Raw genomic sequence first — 23,002 nt, 5'->3', positions numbered from 1 at the left:
GAGCCTCCTCTTCTCCAGGCTAAACACCCCCAGCTCCCTCAGCCTCTCCCCACAGCACTTGTGCTCCAGTCCCTTCTCCAGCCTCGTTGCTGTTCTCAGTTGGGTTGGAAGAGACCTCTGAGATCATCAAGTCCAACCCTTGATCCAACCCCACTGTGATCACCAGCCCAGGGCACTCCGTGCCCTGGGCTGGTGATCACAGTGGGATTGGATCAAGACATGGTGGATTCTCTGTCCCAGTCCCTTCTCCAGCCTCGTTGCTCTTCTCTGGCCCCGCTCCAGCCCCTCAATCTCTTTCCTGAACTGAGGGGCCCAGAACTGAACACAACACTCAGGAATGCAGAGTGCAGGGAAAGGATCTGTCTGCCTACGTTATAACCCCATGCAAAGTGTTCAGTTTGTGACATGTACAGTTAAGTTTGTGTTATTAAATGGGCTTGACTTATGTTCAACAATGAAAAGAACTTTTTTACCTGTCTTTTGAGGGTCTCAGACTTTATGAAGACTGTGTTGGCTGTGCACTTGCTTATTCCTTGTGTCAGGATAACATCTTGTAACTTGTTAAACTAGGTGAGAAGTTTGTTGCTCTTTCTGCTCACAGAAGGAAGGCAAGTTCAAACCCAGTGATAATCAGGATGTAATAAAGTCAGGAATATAGAGTGTGTAGAAATGCAGTTTATACACAAATCTGTTGCTCATCCTGGCAGCTCAGGTTGTGCTACATGAGCTGCTGAAACAGCTGAGAAGGATGTAACAACATTTACACACTCAAGACTTCACTATAAACCCTCAAACTGTTCATAGTTAGTAAAATTGAAGATGTGCATAAGCTCCTGTTTCTTGATTTTTACCAATTATAAATGCATAGGTGAATAGATCATTATCAAATTATCTTAAGTTCATAAATTTAAAGGTAAACTTGTTGGTTTTGTCTTCAATTTTTGCTTAAAATATTTTAGTGTGGAAGGACCAGAAGACACTTGAAATAGTTTTTAAAATCAGACAAGTTCCAAGCAGAAAGGAGCCAAAAGTCCTTGTCCTTCTGCTTTTGGAATACTCACTTGTAGATGTTTTAAGGTATAATGCTGACATTTGTTCTTCTGTAGTGAAACATTGTTTTTATAGAAAAAAGTGAGTGCTAAATGATTTTTTAAACTCCTAGCAGAATATTTAAATTCATCTGTTAGCACATTGTTGTTAAATCAAGTTTTGAAGAAGCAGCTTTGAATTCCAACTCAGTGCTTAGTTTTCAAAATTTGTAGAAAGAATCAGGTATGGTTTTAGAATGTAATTATTTTTTCCTTTTTTTTTCCCCCTCCCAGAGTAAAATATAGGCAAATATAAAATAGAGTTTTATTTCCTAGACTGGAAAAACTACTTCCCTATTTAATTGTAACCTTTTGGGTTTGGTTTTTCTTTTTTTTCCCCTTTTTTTTTAAATCAGTGGAATTCTAGAAGAAGAAGAATTAGTTGGATTTTTGGCTGTTTTCAGTCAAGTGCTATTCCACCTGATGTTTTTTTTTCTGAGGCAGGTGCTCAGGTTGACCAGCAGAGAACATTGTAGCAGATAGAAGAGCATTGCAGAACATTCTGTGCTTTTCTTTGTTTAATTGTTCTCTGCACTGCATCTCACATTCTCTGGATGCCACCAGTGTCTTGTCTGTTCATTGAGGTAGGGCCAAAGTTGTTGTTTATGTCCATAAACACCAATTTGAGGAGATTCTACGACAATTTAAAGGGTCTGTAAGTTAACCTTAATATTGATTTGGAAGGAGATTTGATCTTAAAATTGGTTTGAATTTGGCCAAGAAATCCTTTGTCCAAAGTAATATAAAAGCAGCTGCTTGTGCTTTGTAGTGTCCCTGTCCCAGAGAGCAACGTGTGGGTTTGGTCTGTGTCAAATGACTGTATTTTTAGCCCTTGGAGCCTATTCCATAGTTTTGGTAGAATATAAATGCTGTGGGTGGTACAGGTATCATGAGTAAAATCTGTGTGGGGCAACGTTAATCATTGTCAAGTCAGTAACAAACAGTTCAGGAGGTCATAAACACCAAGATAAAGCCAGTGCCATGCCTTGATTCTGGATTTATTTGGGGTTCTGCAAGATAACCTGGGGGTTCCTCACTTCAGACTTTGCTCAGGCTGATAAAGTGTCATCTCTTCTCTCTGCGAAGATCCAGTTATTGGGGTTTTCACTGCAGAGAAACCAAAACTGCAGCTGGAGATCTGCCCTTTATTCCTCCTCCTCTCTCTTGCCAAAGAGGCCACAGAGGAAGCACCTTTGTCCTGACTTGTTAGTAGGGATTGCAGAAACATTTGTGTAATTGTAATTAAGGAAAAATGGGGCTAAATTTAGCCTGTCATGAGTGTAATGCTGAACAAAATTACTGGGTTTGCAACAATAATTTTAGCAGTTTTTATGCCACTGCTAAGAGAGCTTATTGCATGGTAGGGACATACAGAGGAACAGGTTTTGGTGTTTTCAGACACATCTAAAGGTATTTTCCTTGTGCTCATTTTGTGAGGGTTTTTTTGTGCTTGCAGTGTTTATTTCATATTTCATAAATGTGGATAAAATACTCCATTTTTTGAGTGAATAATGCATCATATCAGCATCAGTATAATGTCAGTACTATATCAGCAAAATATCTTTTGATATGGTTTGTCTGAGTTGTGATTGGTGTTGATAGTCCAGTTTTGAAGTTTATAACGTTTTTATGACATTTAAAATTTTTCAGGGATGTGTCAAGTGTCTAATTTAACTCTCATACTCACTGGAATGCAACTTATTAAGTAGGAAAAGCACCATGAAAATCTGCTGTACAAATTGGCTCTTTAAAGCTGGAGATTTTATAAATGCACCTCTCAAAATGTGTTTTGAGTTTGCCAAGGAAAAACATGTCACTTGAGTCTTTCTACTTCTTATTGCAGTGAACAGTTAGAGAACAAAGTTACACGATCTCATTGCAGGGAAAAAAAAGCTTCAATAAAAGTGTTGTGAAACCCTCCCTGTAATGCAAGACTTGTGCAGTGTCCAACCCTGCAAATGGGGAGAAATAAGCAACATAAAGCTCCAGCTCTTGTTAAATTGCTTCATCAGCTGCTGCTGCAACCCCTCCAGGAACCTCTGCAGTGCCTTCCACAGGGAATTAAACGGGAGCTGCTGGCTCTGGTTGTGCAGCTCAAGTGGCTTGTGAGAACCATTGGAATGTGCAAATACCTGTTGGAATTAATTTTAAATTTTAAATTTAATTTTTGTCACTTTTGAATAAATTTCGAAATTTAATTTTAAATGAAATAAATTTAAGATGAAAAAATAATCCCCCCCAGGCACTGACATCAGAACCAGTGTGTAAGTTTTAAATTTGGAGTGCTGTGACACATCTCAGTCTGGCTCCACTCTCTACCCCCAAAAAAGGAGTGAAGTCCTGCCTTCCATGGATCCACCACCACCCAGTTTCAAGTGCTGAAGTGTTTTATGGAGCTGTGAATACTGAAAGAGGTGCTGGAAATCCAACTACATAACCTTAAAACCACATTTTTATATCTCGTTTCTCAGTTGTTTTTCTATTTTAAGGAAAAAAAATTAAATCATCATTTTGGGTGAAAGGCCAAGCAGGGATTTGGCACACAAATGACAAATGCATAAAATGAAAATGGAGTAGTTTGAAATTTTGTCTAAAACTTAAATATTCAAGAATCCGACTGTTCTGAGCTGGAAGGACCCACAAGGATCATCGAGTCCAACTCTCAAGTCAATGGCCCACACAGGGGATTGAACCCATGACCTTGGCATTATTACAACCAAGTTTTAACCACCTGAGCTACTTGAAAATTCACTTAACAATTTGTTATTGGATTTATTCTGATTTTTTTTCTAGAATTTCAAGCTTGGTACAGAATTCCAAGTTATCTGTGTTAAGCTGATGAAGATTCAGAGAGCAACCTGCATCTAGATCCTGAAATTGTTGGATATAACCTTGGAACGTGGCTATTGAAATACCCTAATTAGAGGGCTGTGAAAGATGATTTTCCACCTTTGCAGGCACTGCAGGATGGACAGTGGGGATGGATTTGCTTTGGATCTGTCAGTTGGATCCACTGGGAGTTATTTAACCTCAGGGCAATGTTCGTGTTCCTGGGGCTGAGTCAAAGCTGTGATCCAGCACTGTCCAAACAGCCCTCTTTGATGCTGCACTGATTTTAGGCTGAAAAGGTTGTTTCTGGAAACTTCTTTATTTGATGAATATTGTAGGGATGTAGCTCATGTATTAACCCACACAAGGAACCAGGAAGGACTTGGAAAACCCCTTAGGACTTTGCTGGTGTCACATAATTCAGGCTGCAGTGCTGGATTGTTCCAGGCATTGTTCCTGAGCCTCCTCAGAGTGAAACCAGCACAGGATTGGTGTGGCAGCTGCTGCATCTTCTGTCACAAAAAACTCCCCAGTTTTGGGGGTTTGTGTTCTAACCAAATGGTGGCCAGACTGGTCTGGGTTCACTGGGGTTCTTCCCTTTGTGGAGCAGTCAGAATAAACACAAAAACAGCTCTGAAAGAGCAGCTTCATTCCTTTCAAAGATGTTTCAGGTGCCAGTGGTATCAATTCAGGACTGAAATATGTTGGATTTAGAGCTGTATCTTTGTTTTGGGGTGTTGTTGGGCATTGATGATTCACGTGGTTTGTGTTGAGAATTGTGATATTGGATTGCTTGTGCTCTCAGAGCAGCTTTAAGCATGAGATCAGGTAATTGCAAAGTTAATAATGGTGTGACAATAATGAGATGATAATGCAAGTGCTGAGAGGGCAATAAAGGGGACAGATGGATGTTACAATACAAATGTGTTCATGGGTAAGAAACAGGTAGTTACACCATGATGTAACAGTAAATTGACTTCCCAATCCAAATCTGGCATTAGAAATGCAAGCAGATCTAACCTTTCTTTCCTGTGAAGGGAGAATTTTTCCTGATGGAATTATTTTTGGTGGAATTGGATTTTTCCTGATGAAAACAAAATCTGGTGGCCTGTCCTCTGTCACAGGTAAGGCTCATGGAGAGATTGGAGCCAAGAGTCTCCAGTGCTGAAGTGTTACCTGTCCATGACAGGATCAATAAACATCAGCCTTCCTAGTCTGGAAATTGGCATTTTTAGTTGGAATTAAGGCCCCAGTTTTTAAGATGGTCGGACAAATGAGGTAATAAAGCATTTTCTCTTCCTAAGAAATATTGTGAATATTCAAAGTCTTTGTAGAGCTCTTATGAGGGGAAAAGGTTTGAAGGTGTTGAGAGATGGATGTTCCGTTTTCAGTTCCATCAATTACAAGGTACAGAATTAATGCTCATTGTCTAAGGAATCAGCTTAAGGTTATTAAGCCCTTGAATACTCTACATAGCACATATTTTAGAGGTGATGTTGTGAGTGTAATACCTGTTTTTAGGTTTTTGGGTGACTGAGGCATCAAACAGATATTTTGCCTCAGTGAAGCAGCTCTTTCATCTTTCAGATATGGACAGTTGTACAGGTTCTTTCAGCATAAACTGAATTTCAAGTGAAACAGAAATATTAATGTTCCTCCCTCTGCTGGGAGGATGGGAAAGAAAGAAACTTTTCCTATAGGAGCATCTTTGTGTTTATCCTTCAGGTGCTCAGTGCAAGAAAAACCTTGCAGCTGGACTCACCCTCTCTTTTGTGCTTTTAGTGTTCTCTTTTAATGTTATGCTTCCATCTGAAACACTTTGCATGTTCTGAAATAACCTCAGTAAATACTCCAAAATACATTTTAAAAGTATTTCTGAAGTGTGTTCTTTGGTGTGCTCTGAGCTTTAGGAGGTTTTCTAGAGGCAGGGCTGCTTTTCCTGATGTTGTTGATATCAGAGGGTTCCATTAAGGCTTAAACCTTCAGAACCAGGAGGGAAAAATGCCTGTTCTCAGCTGAAATCTTCTTGTCTTCAACTGTGGCATTAAAGGGTGTGATTATGAAAAATATCTTTATATGTGGCTTGTAAGTACTATAAGTAATATGTTTTTATATGCCATTTCTGTTATCTTTCCTTCATTGTCATTCATTTTTTGTCTGAGCTTTTTCCTGCATTATTTCAAGATTTTACATATCTGTTTTATTCTTCCCACTGCCATATGATAAAGGTAGTTAAATGTGAAATTTATTATTCATTGAGCAAGCACATCATTTTCTTATTCTTGGGGAAAGAGAAATCTTACTTTCAGTTCAACTTCTAAGATGTTTCTGCATAATTGAAGCTTTAATCTTGCAGGTGTTTGAACCCATCACTCCTTTCCTTTTTTAGGCACAGAAACTGTCTATTGGTTGGTTTGTGTGCATATAAATTATATATTTATGTGGTTTGAACATATATATGTTAGAAATGTGGCTTCAGCCATTCCCTTTGAGTGTGTGCAAGTTTGATACTGTAATTCCAGAGTGATTTTTTTGCATTTTATTTTTGCATCTTGCAAAAAAACCCAACTGAATTCTGTTCTCATTTAACAGATGATGTTGCATTTGGCTGGAGTGACTCCAGACTTCTTGGAGTCCAATGTAATGCAGTTTATCAGTTTGATTACCATGTGTAGAATGATTTGCAGTGAACTGAAGAGCTTGAGAAATTTGATCCCTTTGTTCTGAAGCTCTCTGGGCCTGCTTTTCCCAGCTGTTATGGCTGTCACTCTGCAGGTTTGAGAGGTTACTGACCCATCAGTTAAACTGATGCAGCAGAAAAGGTGTACAATTCTACCTTTGGTAGCAATTGATGCTGATTTTGAGGATCCTTTAAAATGCTGAAGTCACTCAATAAAAAGGCAGTTGTGTGTTACTGCCTTTAGTAAGACTTTGCTTCCAAGCTGTGATCCCTTTCACAGAATCATAGAATGGATTGGGTTGGAAAAGCCCTTCGAGATCATCAGTCCAACCCTTGCTCCAACTCCAGTCCCTTTACCAGATCATGGCACTCAGTGCCACGTCCAGGCTCACTTTAAAAACCTCCAGGGATGGGGAATCCACCCCCTCTCTGGGCAGCCCATTCCAATGCCTGAGCACTCTCTCTGCAAAGAATTTTTTCTGCTCTCCAACTTAAATTTCCCCTGGCAGAGCTTGAGCCCGTGCCCCCTTGTCCTATTGCTGAGTGCCTGGGAGAAGAGACCAACCCCCACCTGGCCAGAACTTCCCTTCAGGGAGTTCCAGACAGTGCTGAGGTCACCTCTGAACCTCCTCTTCTCCAGGCTAAACACCCCCAGCTCCCTCCCTTTGGCCCATATATATTAAAAATGATCTTGCGTACTTAAATTTTCAACAGTTGGGTGTTTCAGACTGATCTTGAGAGAGCACTAAACTGCTTTGCATTCTCTACTTTTATTTTCTCTGTCTTTTGGGTGTTTCAGTGTGCAGGTTGCTGTCAAGTGCTGTGCAGTCAGTGATGGCCCAGCTTTATTAAGTGCAAAACCAATGGTGAGTGCAAGGACTGGCAGCTCCTGGGGCCTCCTGTCCCAGTTTCCCTGAACTCCAGTTCAGGCTGCAGAGTTCAGGGCTGACCTACTTGTACTTCAGTCAAGCATGAACTGAAAATGGCATGAAAAGCTTTCCTGGAAAGCTGCAGAAGGGTTAAAACCCCGAGTCTCTCTAAGGTGAGTTGCCCAAATTAAGCATTCCTTTCACATTATTACATGTAGGGATTCTGCACTGCAGTGATTGGTGGGTTTGGTCACAGAATATGTGCCCAGATCTGTGAGAATCACTTGCTGCTCTGCTGTGCTTTCTGTTCTAAACCCTTAATAAGATTAGTGAGACCTTGGAGAACCACAGGGAAGCTTCCTTCTTCTCCCTTGCCTAACCTGGATCTCACAGGCCTGTTGTAAAGCAGCTCCTTGCTTTGCACCCTGAAAACTTTGGATTTTTCAATTATATTGGGGTTAGAGTGGGTTTAAGTGTGCTGTGTATGCTTTAAAAAAACAAACAAGCCAAACCCAACAAAACCCCCTGTCTGTCTTTGCTTGTCAAATCACAAGTGTGAGGAAGGCCATAAAATATAAAATATCACCATAATATTTAGGAGTGATGCTTCCAAGTAGCTCAGACCACTGAGTTTGGTGTGTGGTGAGGAGCCAGTTCATTGTATTTATTGCAAAAGATAATAAATGTTTCTAGGGAATGTGGAACTCTGCTGGGTCAGCAGCCCGTGCTGTGGAGATTACTGAGTCATAAGTACAGGTCTTCTCACTGGGTTGCAGTAATTATCATTTCAGGACCAGCAAATTAAATTGCCTGGAAACATGAGAGGTCCTGGCTAAAGTTTAGCTCAGATTCACTGAGCTGAAAATCTGTTTAAACAGAATTCAAGAGTTTCTTTTGTCAGTGGCCATGTTACTGAAACTAAGTGTTGAGTAACCTTCTTCCTCAACTTCAGCACAAGCAAACAATTTAAATTCTCCTGATAGTTCTTTAGAAGCTGGATTCAGTTTGCTTTGAAATCTGAATTAATCGTGTTCAATCTGAAATATGAAATACTGTCACATGCTCCTTTGCAGTGTTACACTATGGCATTGATTCTGAAACACTCCGACAGATCTTTGATTGTTCCTGAATGAATAATTGCTTATTTAACTTACTGGAAAGAAAGACAGTCAGAGTTAAGTGTGCCTGTGGTTGTTTTCTTTCTGTATTTATGAACTGTGCTCTGCAGAGGTCTGTAAGAGCGATATCAGTTCCAGAAACGACCCTGCTGAAATGATGTGTAAAGTTTATCTGAGATGATCACAACTGTAAAAGTTGCTTTAAATTTGCAAGGCTGTTTTCATTTTTAGTGTTTCCCCCAATACTGAACTACCCTTTAGTCTATTTTGAGAGCTGAGGAATGTTGCAGGATGGTTTGATCCACTTTGTGTCAGCAGGGCTGTGGCAATGAGGGGATAACAACTGCAGGAAGAACTGGAAATAATAATGGAAACTACTGTTTGGAGCTTTTTCACAGCCTCCAGTTGTGGAAGTGGTGCTTTCATTCATTCAGCAAAGCTCCCAGGGCACAGCTCTGCCCCAGCTCTGGCTGTGCCTGGGGCAAAAGCTGTGCTGGCCAAGGATTCCTGATGTTGCAGGATGGGGCTGTCACTGCCCTGTGCTGAGGAGCTGTCACAGAATCACAGAATCAGAGAATCAGTTGGGTTGGAAGAGACCTCTGAGATCATCAAGTCCAAACCTTGATCCAACCCCACTTTGATTACCAGATGATGGCACTCAGTGCCATGTCCAGTCTCACCTTAAAATCCTCCAGGGATGGGGAATCCACCCCCTCTCTGGGCAGCCCATTCTAATGCCTGAGTACACTCTCTGCAAAGAACTTCTTCCTGATATCCAACCTAAACCTCCCCTGGCAGAGCTCAAGCTGTGCCCTCTTGTCCTACTGTTGGTTGCCTGAGAGAAGAGACCAACCCCCACCTGGCTACAACATCCTTTCAGGGAGTTGTAGACAGTGTTAAGGTCTCCCCTGAGCCTCCTCTTCTCCAGACTAAACAACCCTACTCCCCCAGAAAACTGCTGACTGGGCCTAGTAGGGAATAATCCATTCAGCTCCAAGGAGTTCTGTGTGGAAATGGGATGTCTGTGCTCTTTATATGAATTACAAGATGAGCCCACTGTGGTCTGAGAAACATGAGCTATTTCACTGGTTCTGGGAGTCTTCTCCTCTGTCACTCTCAGCAATGCCCTTCTGGGACCCTGCATAGGAAGGCCTGTTTTCCTTTGTGCCTTCTCTGGATCCGTGCTAAGAAAAGACACAGTAAAAAGATGAAGGTGGAGGATGCTGAACTGTTGGTCATGCCCAGATTTACAGTTTCTGACAGTGCTTTAGACTTTGGAAATACGTGTGTGCTCAGGACAGTCCCAGGGCTGGTTTTGGTTCCAGTGAGGCTCTGATTGATTCTCTCCTGAAGGAAAGAACAGCAGCTCCTTCATTTAACCTTCAGATGCAGGAAGAAAACCCTGTGCCACCTTAATTCCAGGGTTTAGATGTGCTGCTGTTCAACCCTCCTCAGTATTTCATTAATTAGTATCACAGCCCCACATTTCCTGGGATGGAAAAGTACAGCTTTGACTGAAGCACCAAAACATCGCAGCTGTTTCCCCAGTGACGTGGCTGCAAAATGTGCCCACATGTTTCACTGAGGGATTTAAAAACACTTCTCCACTCCTTGGGTGATTAAAAATAGCAACCTTTACCATGGTCTCTCCTATAGTAAACTTGACTATCCCCATCTTCCAGAATATTCTATGTATTATCCCCATAAACGTGGATACTCAGCTGTGCAGAGCCACGTTGGGACTGGAACCCCTGGGCTGTTTGGAGTGTGTGGGGAAGGGAAAAAGGCATTTTAGAACACTTGTCAATATGTCCCTTTTCTCTGCAAGTCAGTGCAGCTGTAAATGCTGTTTCATGGTTTCTCTCCTGGAGAATATGTCAATATTATTCCTCTGCACCATCCTTGGGTTTGTTGTCAGATTTTACTTAAACTGAATATTCAGTGTCTGTGCTTTAGATATTTCCCTGGACATTTTACTCAAATAATTTTTCATTATGTGTGTGTATAACTAGGCATCTAATTCCACTTGGTAAAGGGTCAGTTACTTATTTTTAAAGTATCTGAGCACCTGTAGATTTCTTGGTAACTAAACTCTTATCCAGTTTAATTTGCAGGTTCCAAGGGGCCTTGTGCCCCCTTCCTACTTCTTTGAAACAAACCTAAAGGGCATATTGAGGGATGGGCTGATTCCAATGGCATGAAGTTCAACAAGGCCAAGTGCGGGTCCTGCCCTTTGGCCACCCCAACCCCCTGCAGTGCTCCAGGCTGGGCACAGAGTGGCTGGAGAGCAGCCAGGCAGAAAGGGACCTGGGGGGACTGAGTGACAGGAAGCTCAACAGGAGCCAACAGTGTGCCCAGGTGGCCAAGAAGGCCAAGGGGATCCTGGCCTGGATCCAAACTAGCGTGGCCAGCAGGCCCAGGGCAGTGACCCTTCCCCTGGACTCTGCCTTGGGGAGGCCACACCTTGAGTGTTGTGTTCAGTTCTGGGCCCCTCAGTTGAGGCAAGAGATTGAGGGGCTGGAGCGGGGCCAGAGAAGAGCAACGAGGCTGGAGAAGGGACTGGAGCACAAGTGCTGTGGGGAGAGGCTGAGGGAGCTGGGGGTGTTTAGCCTGGAGAAGAGGAGGCTCAGAGGTGACCTCAGCACTGTCTGGAACTCCCTGAAGGGAAGTTCTGGCCAGGTGGGGGTTGGTCTCTTCTCCCAGGCACTCAACAATAGGACAAGGGGGCATGGGCTCAAGCTCTGCCAGGGGAAATTGAAGTTGGAGAGCAGAAAAAACTTGTTTGCAGAGAGAGTGCTCAGGCATTGGAATGGGCTGCCCAGAGAGGGGGTGGATTCCCCATCCCTGGAGGTTTCTAAAGTGAGCTTGGCCGTGGCACTGAGTGCCATGATCTGGTAAAGGGACTGGAGTTGGCCCAAGGGTTGGACTTGATGATCTCGGAGGTCTTTTCCACCCCAATCCATTCTATGATTCTGTGAGTCTATGATTCTATTTATCTCATTTTTATATATTTAATATTAAGTTTAATTTATTAATGTTAAGGTTAATTTCATTTTGGGAGACCCTGCAGGGTTCATGCATTGGTGGGTGTTGTCTCAGGCACTACAAAAGTGAACATTAGAAAAGGGTGAACACTTGCAATTAAATTGCAGGTTTTCCTGCACTTTATAATTTGAATCACTCAAACCTAAACAGTGGAAACATTTGATTTGAAAAATCAAAGCATGTTTTTTCAAGTTACTTTACTTGACAAATGGTCCTGAGTTCTTCAGGTGGTTTTCTGGCAAAATTTGCTCAAAGCCAAATTTTAGGTGCTTTTTTTCCTGTAGTGAAGGAAATGTTAATGCGGATTTTTTCCTTTCTCAGAAGGAGGACCTGAGGCTCTTAAAGAAACAAGTTTTAAAATTAACAATGCCATCCAGCTTTGGGCAGAGCATTATAAAATAAACACAAGTGCAGGTTTTATCTGCAGACCTGTGTATTTTCTTTTCCTCACATAGTTTATCCCGGTTACTGCATCATCTCTCAGACCTCCAGATAAACAAAAAGTATAATCTGAATCTGTTAACGTTCCATTGAAGTATATGCAGGTATTTTAATCTCCCCACACCACTTTATCAACTCTGCCTCCTTAGCTGGTGTGTCTGTGCTGTTTAAAACATGCATTTTGCAGTGTTAATAATGATTTCCTGTGGTCAGTGTCTGTTGAACTTAAAATTAGAAACATCTGCACAGCCTCTGGAGGTGATGAATGACTTTCCAGGTTAAAACAGAAGTTGCACAATTAAAATTATACACCCAGTGGCTGGTCAAGCAGAGAACTAAAATTTTAGTTCTGTTTTCTTTCAGTGTCAAACCAGAGAGAGCAGTGGCTCCTGGCGTGGGCCTGTCTGCTCTGGGGTGTGAGGGTGGATCGTAGTTGGAACTTATGAAACAAAATGTTAACTTTGATGTTCTGATGTGTGTTAAAGCCGTGACTTGGATGTGCCTTCATTGCCTGGATATTTATGGCAGGCAATTAATGCTCCTCTCCGTGGGTACAACTGTAACACCCAGGCTGAGCTCCCCAGGAAGGAGGGATTGAATTTCCTATTTTGGCCTTTTGCTGCTGGTTGTTGCTGCAGTTGTTGAGAGATTTTCTGAAATTCCTCTGAAAGAGGGTGCTGCTCTCCCTGTTTTGTGCATTGGAGAGTGAGAATTAGGCCCAAGGCATTGACTGGAGACTGCAAATCTGAGGCCTGGCTTCTGTTAATAGAATGCAGCCATTCTACTTATTGCAATTAGACTTCAGAGCCCTTGGTAGTGATTAATTGTGGTTCGGTGCATTTGTTCCCTGCACCAGGGGCTGCAATTCTCTGGTGTCACTGGAATGTGTAAACCAAAGCCACCTTTTTGCCTGTATTTACTTGGCCTATGAATTTATGGATTTCTTTGGTGTTAGCTGTGATTCTTAGCAGGGTTTGGTGCCTGATTTCACAATATTGCTGAGGAAATTATGTCACTTTTTCCTTCCTATACAGACAGTAAGCAGATTGCAATCCTGAGGAAACTGGAACTCTCATACAGAGCAAGTCCTTTGGAGAGAGTAGAGAAGGAATTAATGTCTAAATTGCTTTATTTAACCAGGGAACATGAGCTCAGCACATCCATGGCAGGCACACTCAGCAGGCTGCACTTAAAGCATGGGATGTATTTATTTCTATACAGTGAAGTCTCATTTCCCTCCTGCTCTGCGTGGAACAAAACATGAGCCCTCAGTGAGTAACAGGGAGCAATCTGTAGCTGAGGGTTTATGAGCAGCTCATTGAGCTGAGTTGTGCCCTTACATAGCAGGAATTCACTCCCTGGTCGTGGAACGTGGAATCCTGATGAGTCAGATCCACAGTGACAAATACTGTCAGGCCAAAAATAAATTTAAAAGGTTTACAATAAGTTTAAAAGCCAGGTGCTTTTGTCTTCCAGACACTGTTTCACAGTGAGCCCACCAAAGTTACCTGTTATTAGGAGCTTGAGGGGGTTTATCTGAAGGATTTCTTTCCCCTCTTTCTGTCTGGAAACACCTCCAGGTGAGTTTTTGATTCTCACTGGGTCATTTCAGCTTCTTATAAGTCTGCATTTATTGCACAGATTTTTGCCACCTGACATAGGAAGGAAAAGAGAGTAAAAAAATTCAAGTATTTCAACATGAACAAAACAAGGAATTTTGCAAATTTGCTTCCAAGGTAACGACATCAAACCCAGCTTGGTGAGAGCAGAGGCAGCACACTCTGTTCAGCTGCTTTTCTGGTGATATCTGAAGGTCTGCCTGCTCATTAGGAGTTAATATTTTCCAAAATCCTGGTGTGTTAAGCCTTCAGGATGTTTATAGCAATTCTTTTCACATTGTAGGCCAAGGTCTTAAGCACATATAGCATGGCTGGAATGTTCCCAAAGAGGAAGCTTGAAAAAAACCCTCCCATTAATTTATTGGCTTGTTACAAAGATCAGTGTATCCTGATTTACAAGAATTGCTTAAAAACCAGAGTCAAGAAACCTGAGCCTTATTTGTTTGCACCATTTCCTCAGCTATTACAGCCTGTACTGATTGGTATAGAGTTATTTTTCTCTGCTGGACTTTATGGCTTGTTTTTAGCCTCTCTGAGTTCTCCTGGCTAATTTGGGACTTGCTATGACAGAAGGCAACAAGGGCTCTGAGCAGCTTCATGTTGGGTGGGTTTTGTGTTGTAACGACACAAGTAAAAACTTATTTTTAAGGCCTTTGGACTTGATGATGCTGGAAATATTGATATTTTGGTTTTTAATGGAAATTCCAAAGTTCCTTGACACAAGGGATGAAAATATCTTGAGGAGTATGAAAGTTCTGAACTCCCCTTGTCTGGCCAGGAGCTCACTGAGAAAAAGGCCCAGAGCAGCACCCGGGGGGGTTTCTGTCCAGTGAAGGCCTTGAATGTGCCTTTGCTTGGAGGAAAATGAGATTTACACCTGTTTTCTCTTCCTCCCTGCTGCAGTGTAGCTGAGCAAAGACCCCCCAGCCTTGTGAGGTGATTATTTGTGGAGAATCTGTGCTGTCTTGGTCTAAATTGTCCAGGTTTATGTGACAGCTGTAGTTGTTCATAGATTTGCTTCTTGTAGTGAAAGGGAAAAAAGATACTCAAAGAAAAAGATACTCAATGAACTTTCCTTGTGAAACCTCTGCAGATTCACTTGAAGGAGAGGAGGGCCAAACCCTGACAAAACAAAGAGCTCTGCTGGAATAATTCTCTTTTCTGACTCGCTCCACTCAGTGTCCCTGTCTCAGAATTCAGTTTATTTTTGAGTGGGGCTGTGCAAATGGTGTTTTTCTGTGCCAGCTGTTGCCATGACTGCACAATATTTCCCCAAATACGCTTGCTCATACTTTCTCACAGTGTAGTATTTGGCACAGGAAACCTTCATTCCATCAGTATTTCCTGAGGTTGAGCATTTTCAGGCTTTTATGGAAAAAAGGGATAACTCTGCATGGCGTAGTTATTTTAGCTGAGGAGGAATAAAAGGGTTTTTTAAAGAAAAAAACCCTCAACCTGTTCCCTCATTTAAGAGAATGTTCCTCTGCTTGAGCTTTTTCATTTTTTCCACGCAACTTTTCAGATTAAATTTCCAGCTCTGGGGTAGTTTGGGCTGTTTTGTTCAAGGTAAGTGGACAGTGGATTATTCCTTCCATAACCCTTCCTGGCAACCTTTGGAATCTTGTCCTTCCCTGGTTCTGCATGGCATTCCTGGCACGTGGGCTCAGGGTAATTAGGGCTGCCTTAATTGAAAAAATAAATAGGTAACAGAATCTGTGTGTATTATCTGACAAGTTGTGTTTAAACAACTCTTATACTAACAATGATGGTTATGCTTGTGCTAATAATATCTTATGATACATAATATATATTTATATATTATAAAATAACACCATAGATCATGGGTAGAGATGCCACTGCATAACACTCTTAGGAAAAGCTGTTTAATTTCAAACTGTCCTTGGGATTTTGTCCAACCAGTTCAAGTTTGTTGCACTTTTGTTTCCTTCTTGTTATTTAGGAGAGGATGTGTAAAGTTACAGACCAAATGTGATTTTTGCTTTCCCTGATGTGTTGTAAAAGTTGCAAGGGGCAAAATTGCTCTGCAAAGGACACATTGTATGTGAAGGTGCTGCTGAGAAACTCAGAACTGAACAGTGTTTTAACTTTTCCCTTTTGGTTCAGTAAAAGCACAGGTGGAAAAGCTGTTTTTTGGTAATTACTAATAACATGATTTAAGGATTGTTACACTGACATGTAAATGTAATTTACCCCTATAAGATCTTCCTTTCTAAGTTGCTCTTTTGTAGAACCTTTCTTATATTTTTAAAATTAAAAATGTAACAGTTGATGTTCTTGGTGTAGTTAGTTGTGTATTCAGAGTTAAGGTTATTTAAGCTTTTTGTAAGTCACATTATGTGAATGAACTGGGTGAAAAACTGAGTAAGGTATTTAATCCCACGAGTTGGTGTAAAATCTGTTTCCCTACATGAGCCCTGGTGGTTGTTAAAGGCAAAAAGTGTAAGAAATATCAACAGGAGAATGTGGAGCATCTGTGGAGATTAAACAGGGATTTGTGTTCTGTGCAATAATTCATGGACAAGCATCTCACTGCTCAGTCCTTTCCTTTGGCTGGAACAGGAATTTCTGTGATTAAACTCAAAAATCTGGTGGAATTTGATACATGCAGATGCACTGAATGTTTTCTGGACAACAAATGTCATGATAAAGAGCCAAGGACTTGGTGGGGTAGAAGTTTCCTGTTGCAAAATGCCCTGTGTGGTCACCTCTTGTTCGCATTTGGAACACTGGATATCAAAAAATTGAATTACATTGCCTAACAGAATTTGTCTTTTCATAACTCCATAACTGCTTTTCACTAATCATGCTCATAAATATTTTTATTTCTCTCTTTGCAGCTTCTGAAGGTGTTTAAGCTCCGAATACTCAGAGCTCTTCATACACAGCAATGTCTGGGTCATATGATGATTCTGTTGGAGTAGAAGTTTCCAGCGACAGCTTCTGGGAGGTAACCCAAGTGTTTTAGACAATATTTTGCTTTTATTTTTTATTCTTACTGTAGAAAATCTGATTTTTATACACTGTAAACTGTGGAGGGAGCTGCAATACAAGACACCTTTGGTTATTGTGATCTGCGGAAATAGATAGAAATTACTTTGAGATTTTTGACCTAGTTCTGTCAAGGGTCTTTAGTGGGCACAGAACTTGGGGGTCATCCCTTTGGGTTGGACGTGCAGTTCAAAATTGAACCTTTGTCAGGTTTTATTGCCAAAGAGGGGCTTTTAAAATGATCACCATTAAATCTAAAATGACTGTTAAAGACTTCTGTAAGTGTACATAAATTACAAAAATAAGTGTGTGAATGGACTGCATGTGTCTAAACATAAGTATGAATTTTATTGAGAAGTTGAGCTTATCTCAATGGAAAAGCATAAAAAGATAATATAAAGTACTTTGCAATATGAGTAATTTGTGCTGCCCCAGTGTGACAATTTCAGATGTTATGATAATTTAAGCTTTAAGGAAGGTTTTGTGGGTTAAAACCAAATTCTCTTTGTGCCATTGCATTTATTGTAATATTGTTACTAAATTGTAGCTCTGACTTATAATCTCTTTTGTGTTGGGTTCGTTTCTCCTGCTAGTTTCCCTTTAAACCAGCACAGAAAGGAATCTTCATAAAGCAAAAAGAAGGAAAAAAGAAAAGGTATTTTTCTTACAGGAAAAAGAAAGGTTTGTCAGTGTCAGTAGTGACATCACTGGAGGTGAGCTCTGTCCAGACCAGCTGCATTCAGGAGAACAAACTTCTGCCCTTGCTGAGGCAACTTCTGAGCAGACTTCCTTGGCAGAAGTGTTTCGGAATGAAATAAGGCAGCAAAATGAATGCTGGGCCCAGGGGGAGGTTTTTCCCTGTGTGTTGGGCACTGTGTGCTTGGCAGGAGAAGGTGACTCCTGGTGGCTCTTTGCAGCAGGCTGGTGTCCTCGAGATAGTCATGTCTGGAAGCACAAAGGATGACTGGTGGAATGGCAGTTCTATGAATTCTCTGTGATTGTGTTTGGGGAAATGTGAACTCAAAGAATTAAATCCAGTAAAGGATGATCAAAAATAGCAATTAGCCGAAATTAGGACCTTAACAACTTGGGATAGTGGGAGGTGTCCCTGCCCATGGCACCGGATGAGCTTTAAGGACCCTTCCAACCCAAACCATTCCATGATTCTCTGATACTTCTGCTTTGGAGTCACATTGACTGAATTTTAATCTAAAACCTGTCCTTTTCCCATGTGCTCTGAGTTGGTTGTTCGGATTCTGGAGACTGCAACTTTGCCTTCTCATCATAATCTTTCTGGAAAGGCATAACTAAACAGCTTTGATCACTGTGGAGTTTTTTGACTTGATTGGAAAGGATGCGGTGCCTTTGGAATGCCAGCTGAGGACTTTAAGCCTTGGGCCACAAGAAACAAAGAACTCTTAATCAGTTTGGAAGTTGTTCTGTTACCACAGGCCCTCTGTCACTTACACTATTTTGTTGGAGGTTTTTAAAGCTGTTTGACACAGGAGGTTTTTCCTTTGTTTCCAAAGTCAGCTGCAGTTTGTTTAAAGCCACTTTGCTACCTTTCAGTGGCACAGCTGAGAGCAGGGAATGTGTTTGAGCTTGGCCATGGCACAGGAGGGACAGTCTGGCAGGGTGAGTTTTGGAGTGTTCCCTCAGACTCCAAAATAGCTCAGATTTATTTACCTTTGGAGGGTGCTGCAAAGCCCACCTCTTCCCTGAAAGGCATTTAGGAAAGAGTGAGGTGGCTGTGGGTGTGGGGCCTGCCTGAAGAACTTACTGTGAAAACTGGTTTTTATTCACTGCATGTTTTTTGAATTCTTTAGAATCATAAAATTGATTGGGTTGGAAAAGACCTCCGAGATCATCGAGTCCAACCCTTTAGTTCTTTTAGTTCTTAAAAGTTGGTGTTTTGTTGAGCTGATAAGAACTGTGCTTAATAAAACGTTGATAAGTCAACTTCCAAGTTTTTGCTGTTGCTGTTGACAGAAGATTCATATAATCTTGTCTTTAGGAAATAAAACACTTGGTTCTCTATTAGTTTTCTGGCTCTAGAAGGCTTTGGTTTCCTCTGAAATTGTCATGGAAACTTCCAACTCTGGCACGAAGAGTTGAGTTCAGTGCTTGACATGTAATGTGACTTGTTTCCTCTAAAGGTTAATATGTTTTATTCCAGCAGAGATATTGTTACCAGATCCTGATTTGTGGTTGGGAAGGAGTTATCTTGTCCAAAGGGAACTGGGGAAGTTGCTGTTCGGGTTTGTGTTCTTGGTGATGGCTCAGTGCAGATCCAGGAGGCAAAAAATGTGTCAAAACCAAGGTTTAGGCACAGGTAGTACCTTGGAACAGTTGATAGGTCTGAAAAAACAGGCTTTTAGAATTCTACCTGTTTGTTTAACATGAAATGGAAATAGGAGCTTTCACAATTAAATTGAAGGGGTTTATTTTCATATTTGGTTAACTCAAGCTACTACTTAAAGGTTTTTTGTCTTTCAGCAGGATGGTAAGTCCTTTACAGGAGAATAAATCCTTTTCATCTAATTAGTGCAGGTGTTTACTAAATAAAAGGGCTTTAGAGTCAGAGGATTTCACACATGTTTTCATAAAGGTTGCTGAGAGAACAAGGAATTGCAAAATAATAAGAAAATACTTTCTGAAAGGTAATTCCCACAGTAACAGTGGAGGATTTCATCAAAATTTCAGTTGTAGTAATGTCATAATTTAGTGAAGAAATGGAACCCTCTCTCCTTTATTTGTTTTGCTGTCAAGCCTCAGTGTACCTCAGTGTGTCTGGTTAAGCTCTTGGTTCAGAAATTCTAAAGGCTGAGGAATCTCATTGATGTGCTCCAAGCAGGAATTCCCTCCTGGCTGACAAGGGTGATGTGCTTTGGGCAATCCCAGGGAAAGGTTGGTGTCTGGAGCAGGGTGGCAGTGCCAGGTTTGGAAACCCCATGTGCAGCTGGAACCCTTTGCATCTCTTTCTCATCTGTGATGTGAACTCTGAGCATTTGCATGAGTGCTGTAAATGCAAATCTGAGTTGCTCATAATAATTCATTCCTTTTTCTGCATCCAAAAATAGACATGGCAAAACTGGTTGGTTCCAACATTGTGTTGATTTAGTGAAACCCAAGCCATGGACAAACATTGGGCTCATTCTACTGCAGTAGTTTTGAAAGAATTTGGTGTGTTAATAATTAAAAAGCTTCATAAAATGTGCTTTCTATTTATTAATTCCAGCCTTGCTAATCACTGTTATGGTTGTATTAAAAATGCCATGAGCAGGACAAGGCCACTGCTGTTGTTCATTACACAGCTGTGGAGGTAAGAAAGCCAGTGAGTGAGTGCTGCTGGAGATCAAAGCACAAGTGTCTGCATATCTTGCAAGGTCAGACATCCCAAGGAACAGGTCCCCAGCCTGTGGGATCACTTGTTTTCAGACTCTGTGGTACTTCCCATCCTTCTCTCCCTTATTTTGTGCTGCTATCAGCCATGGGGAGCCAGTGAGTGCCCTGTGCAAACCCCTCCTCACCCAAACCAACAGTCACTGAGCAGCTCCCAGGGGGAATTTCCAATCCCCACTCTGGAGTACAGACAGAGTGTTCCTGTGCTGAGGGATTTCATTCCTTGTCAAGGAGTGCTTTTTGCTGATGAGGCAGACTCTGTTCTGTTTTGCTTTTCCATTTTAGAAGTATTTGGCCTCTACAGTAGGAGATTCCTGTCACAGATGCATTTTTAATCTCCTCCTAGCACTGAGCAGCATCATGTTTTCCATTCCTGTTGGCCAGGTATTTGCTTACTGGAGTGTTTGGCTTAAGATTTTGTGGGTTTAAGAACTTCCTCAGGATTTTTCTTGTAACCACTGCTGAATTTATATGGGTAAGCTTAGAGAATTTACTCACAGCATATGCTCGTTATGCACCAAGCTAATTGTTTTTATTTGTAAAACCACACAGTGTTATAGATGTTAGTGCTGGTTGAAATGTTTGGAAACTTCCCCTCTGATGCAGCTGGAAAGGACTTTTCCTCCTGGTTCAGTGGAATGCTGGAAATAGGGTTTGGCCATCGCTGTGGGTGGGTTTGACTGAACCTTCACAGCTTATTATTCTGCTCCCTGCCCAGTTTGCCCCTAAAAACACCCTTGGTTTACCCTCTGGTGTCTGTCTTTCAGATGGTTCCAGTTCATAAAGGCAAACTAGTCATGAATAAGCTCTGCCAGTTGGAAAAGGAGTTGACATCAAATCTTTCTTCAGGCATTTGAAACTCCTGAAATATTTGTGGTTGTAACAATTACCATGATATGCTGGAATTAACTAACAGAAGTGGAGCAATAGCTGAGCATTTGCAACCACCTGGGCTGTCAACAAATTCAAATACTCTTCTTTTTTCCGTTCATTGTACCAGAAAAACCTGCAAAGTGTGTTAAACTCTCCAGGCCTTTATTCTGCTCCATGAATATGCCTTAAAAAAAAAAAAAGAGTCTGTTAGTTGAGGTAAAGGAGCCTACATAATCTAAGACTCTCCCCTTGTGTTTAGTGCTGTGACATTGTAAAATAAAGAGGTTGTAAACTCTTAACTAGAGATCATGTCAGTGGCAGGGCTTGGCTACAGGATCAGCTGAGGCTTTTTGGTAGCACAGCTCAGTATTTCAGAAAAGGAGAAACTGGTGGTTAATTTTGTGAGAAAAATCTCGGCTCGAAGAATTTTTAGAGAGACGAGAGTAAGGAGCAAAGCAAAATAGGGTTTAATGGCCTCGCCACAGCGAAGTCGCCGGGGAGCACACGGGGGAGGGGGAGGTCACCCCCATTTATTTCCTTCACGCCACGCCCTCTTCCCTCCCCTCCAGGAGTCCATCCCTCCGTAGTCCATGTGTGGTCCCGTGCACGCTGATTCGAGGTTACTCCATCACTTCACTTCTTCACTGCCTTCTTTGGGCAATTTCTTGCTGCATCATCAACGCTGATTGGCCCATCCAGTCACCCTATCAGGCCCTACCACCGTCCGCAGGCCCTGACAACAGCCCCCCTTGCTGAGGCTGCTGCCTCACAGACTGCCCGCCAAATTCTCCTGTCTAACCTGCACGTGGAGAAATCCCCCCCTTAAAGGGCCATTCCGCTTTTCCAAAAAGCAATTAACACAGAACCTTTTAATTCAACTGTTCAAATCAACCAAAACCCCTTCCTTCCACACCTCCCACAACGAACCCTCTCTTTTTATTTCTCACATATCAGCTTAGAAAACTGTGAATCACAATTTTTACAGAATTCAGTGACTCACTGATTCCATCAAAAGAGTGACCATTATAGTTGTTTTTTTAAGCAATAAACTCTGGGGGATATTTCCTTTTGAAGTGACAACTAAAGACACACAGCAACTGAGTTTGGTGTCATGTAATAAACTCTCTTTTTCAGCAGGATGTGGTGTCAGTGCTGAAATGAAAGTGGGAGGTAGTTTTTAATTATTTCTTTTTCTCCTTGAATTGGTAAGAAAGTTTGTAATCTTGCAATTTACCTTCCTGAAACAAGTGACTTCTTTGTAAGACAAGGAAATCTCAGGTTTTGGTGTCTGTTTAACTGGAAATAGCCCAATGCTCAGATGGGTCAGAAAATTCTTCTAACTAGCAAAATCATTTATGTTCATATACTGAGCAGGGCTAATTGAGAAACCTGAAAACTGAGAAACCTGAACATTGCAAGGACATTATATAAATGTGGCTCTGATTGAAACAAAGAAACACAGAAATTTTTTTTGCTGGTTTTGTTCCTGGTCAGTTGCTGCAAATAATAATTTGTCATTTTTGCTTTAGCTCAAATACTTCTTGTGAATGGGAAGGGGGAAGTCTTGCAGAATGTTTGCCTTCTACCCCAGAAACTGGAGAAAATAGTCTTGAATAAAACAATGTATTGTTTTTCAGAACTCAGGGAGTCTTCAGTGTGTTCTAGGTTTTTAATTTAATTGTTTTAACTTATCTACAGTTAACTCAGTAGTTCCTTGGTCACATAAAGACTGGAATTCTTTTCTTTTTACTTGGCTCTGTGGTTTGAAGACTTTGTGTTCTCACACCTCTGACTCTGCCTCCAACAGTGACAGGCTGTACATTCCACTTCTCCAAAATTTGTCATTGCTGTGTCCATAATTTAAGATGCAATTTTTTTTCTTGGTTTATTCCACTAGGTTTTTAAAATATTAACGTACCAAGTTTCATAACTCATGTTGTCTGTCATGGAACACAGAAAGATGCTGTATTTCCAAAATGTTTGTACTCCTCATAGGGCAAATATTGGTGTAAAAGGCTTTCTTTGCAAT

At 41.4% G+C, this 23,002-nt stretch overlaps 1 protein-coding gene across 5 annotated transcripts in view; it reads left to right on the top strand.

Moving 5' to 3' along the window:
- PACSIN2 (protein kinase C and casein kinase substrate in neurons 2) overlaps nt 1-23,002 on the top strand; it is a 42,522-nt gene that overhangs the window by 5,349 nt on the left and 14,171 nt on the right. For 3 of the 5 annotated variants that reach the window (XM_071551567.1, XM_071551566.1, XM_071551563.1), the window contains exon 2: nt 16,548-16,657. In XM_071551567.1, coding sequence (XP_071407668.1) covers nt 16,598-16,657 — 60 coding nt within the window. In that variant the 5' untranslated portion in view covers nt 16,548-16,597. Of the gene's footprint in view, nt 1-7,396; nt 7,640-15,232; nt 15,256-16,547; nt 16,658-23,002 lie in introns of those variants that run through there. The other 2 variants (XM_071551564.1, XM_071551565.1) reach the window with 2 other exon arrangements.

Source organism: Pithys albifrons, chromosome 3 (assembly GCF_047495875.1).
Source record: "Pithys albifrons albifrons isolate INPA30051 chromosome 3, PitAlb_v1, whole genome shotgun sequence".
Taxonomy (NCBI): Eukaryota; Metazoa; Chordata; class Aves; order Passeriformes; family Thamnophilidae; genus Pithys; species Pithys albifrons.
Note: the sequence above shows the minus strand (reverse complement) of the source record. Positions and strands in the feature narration are given on the sequence as shown.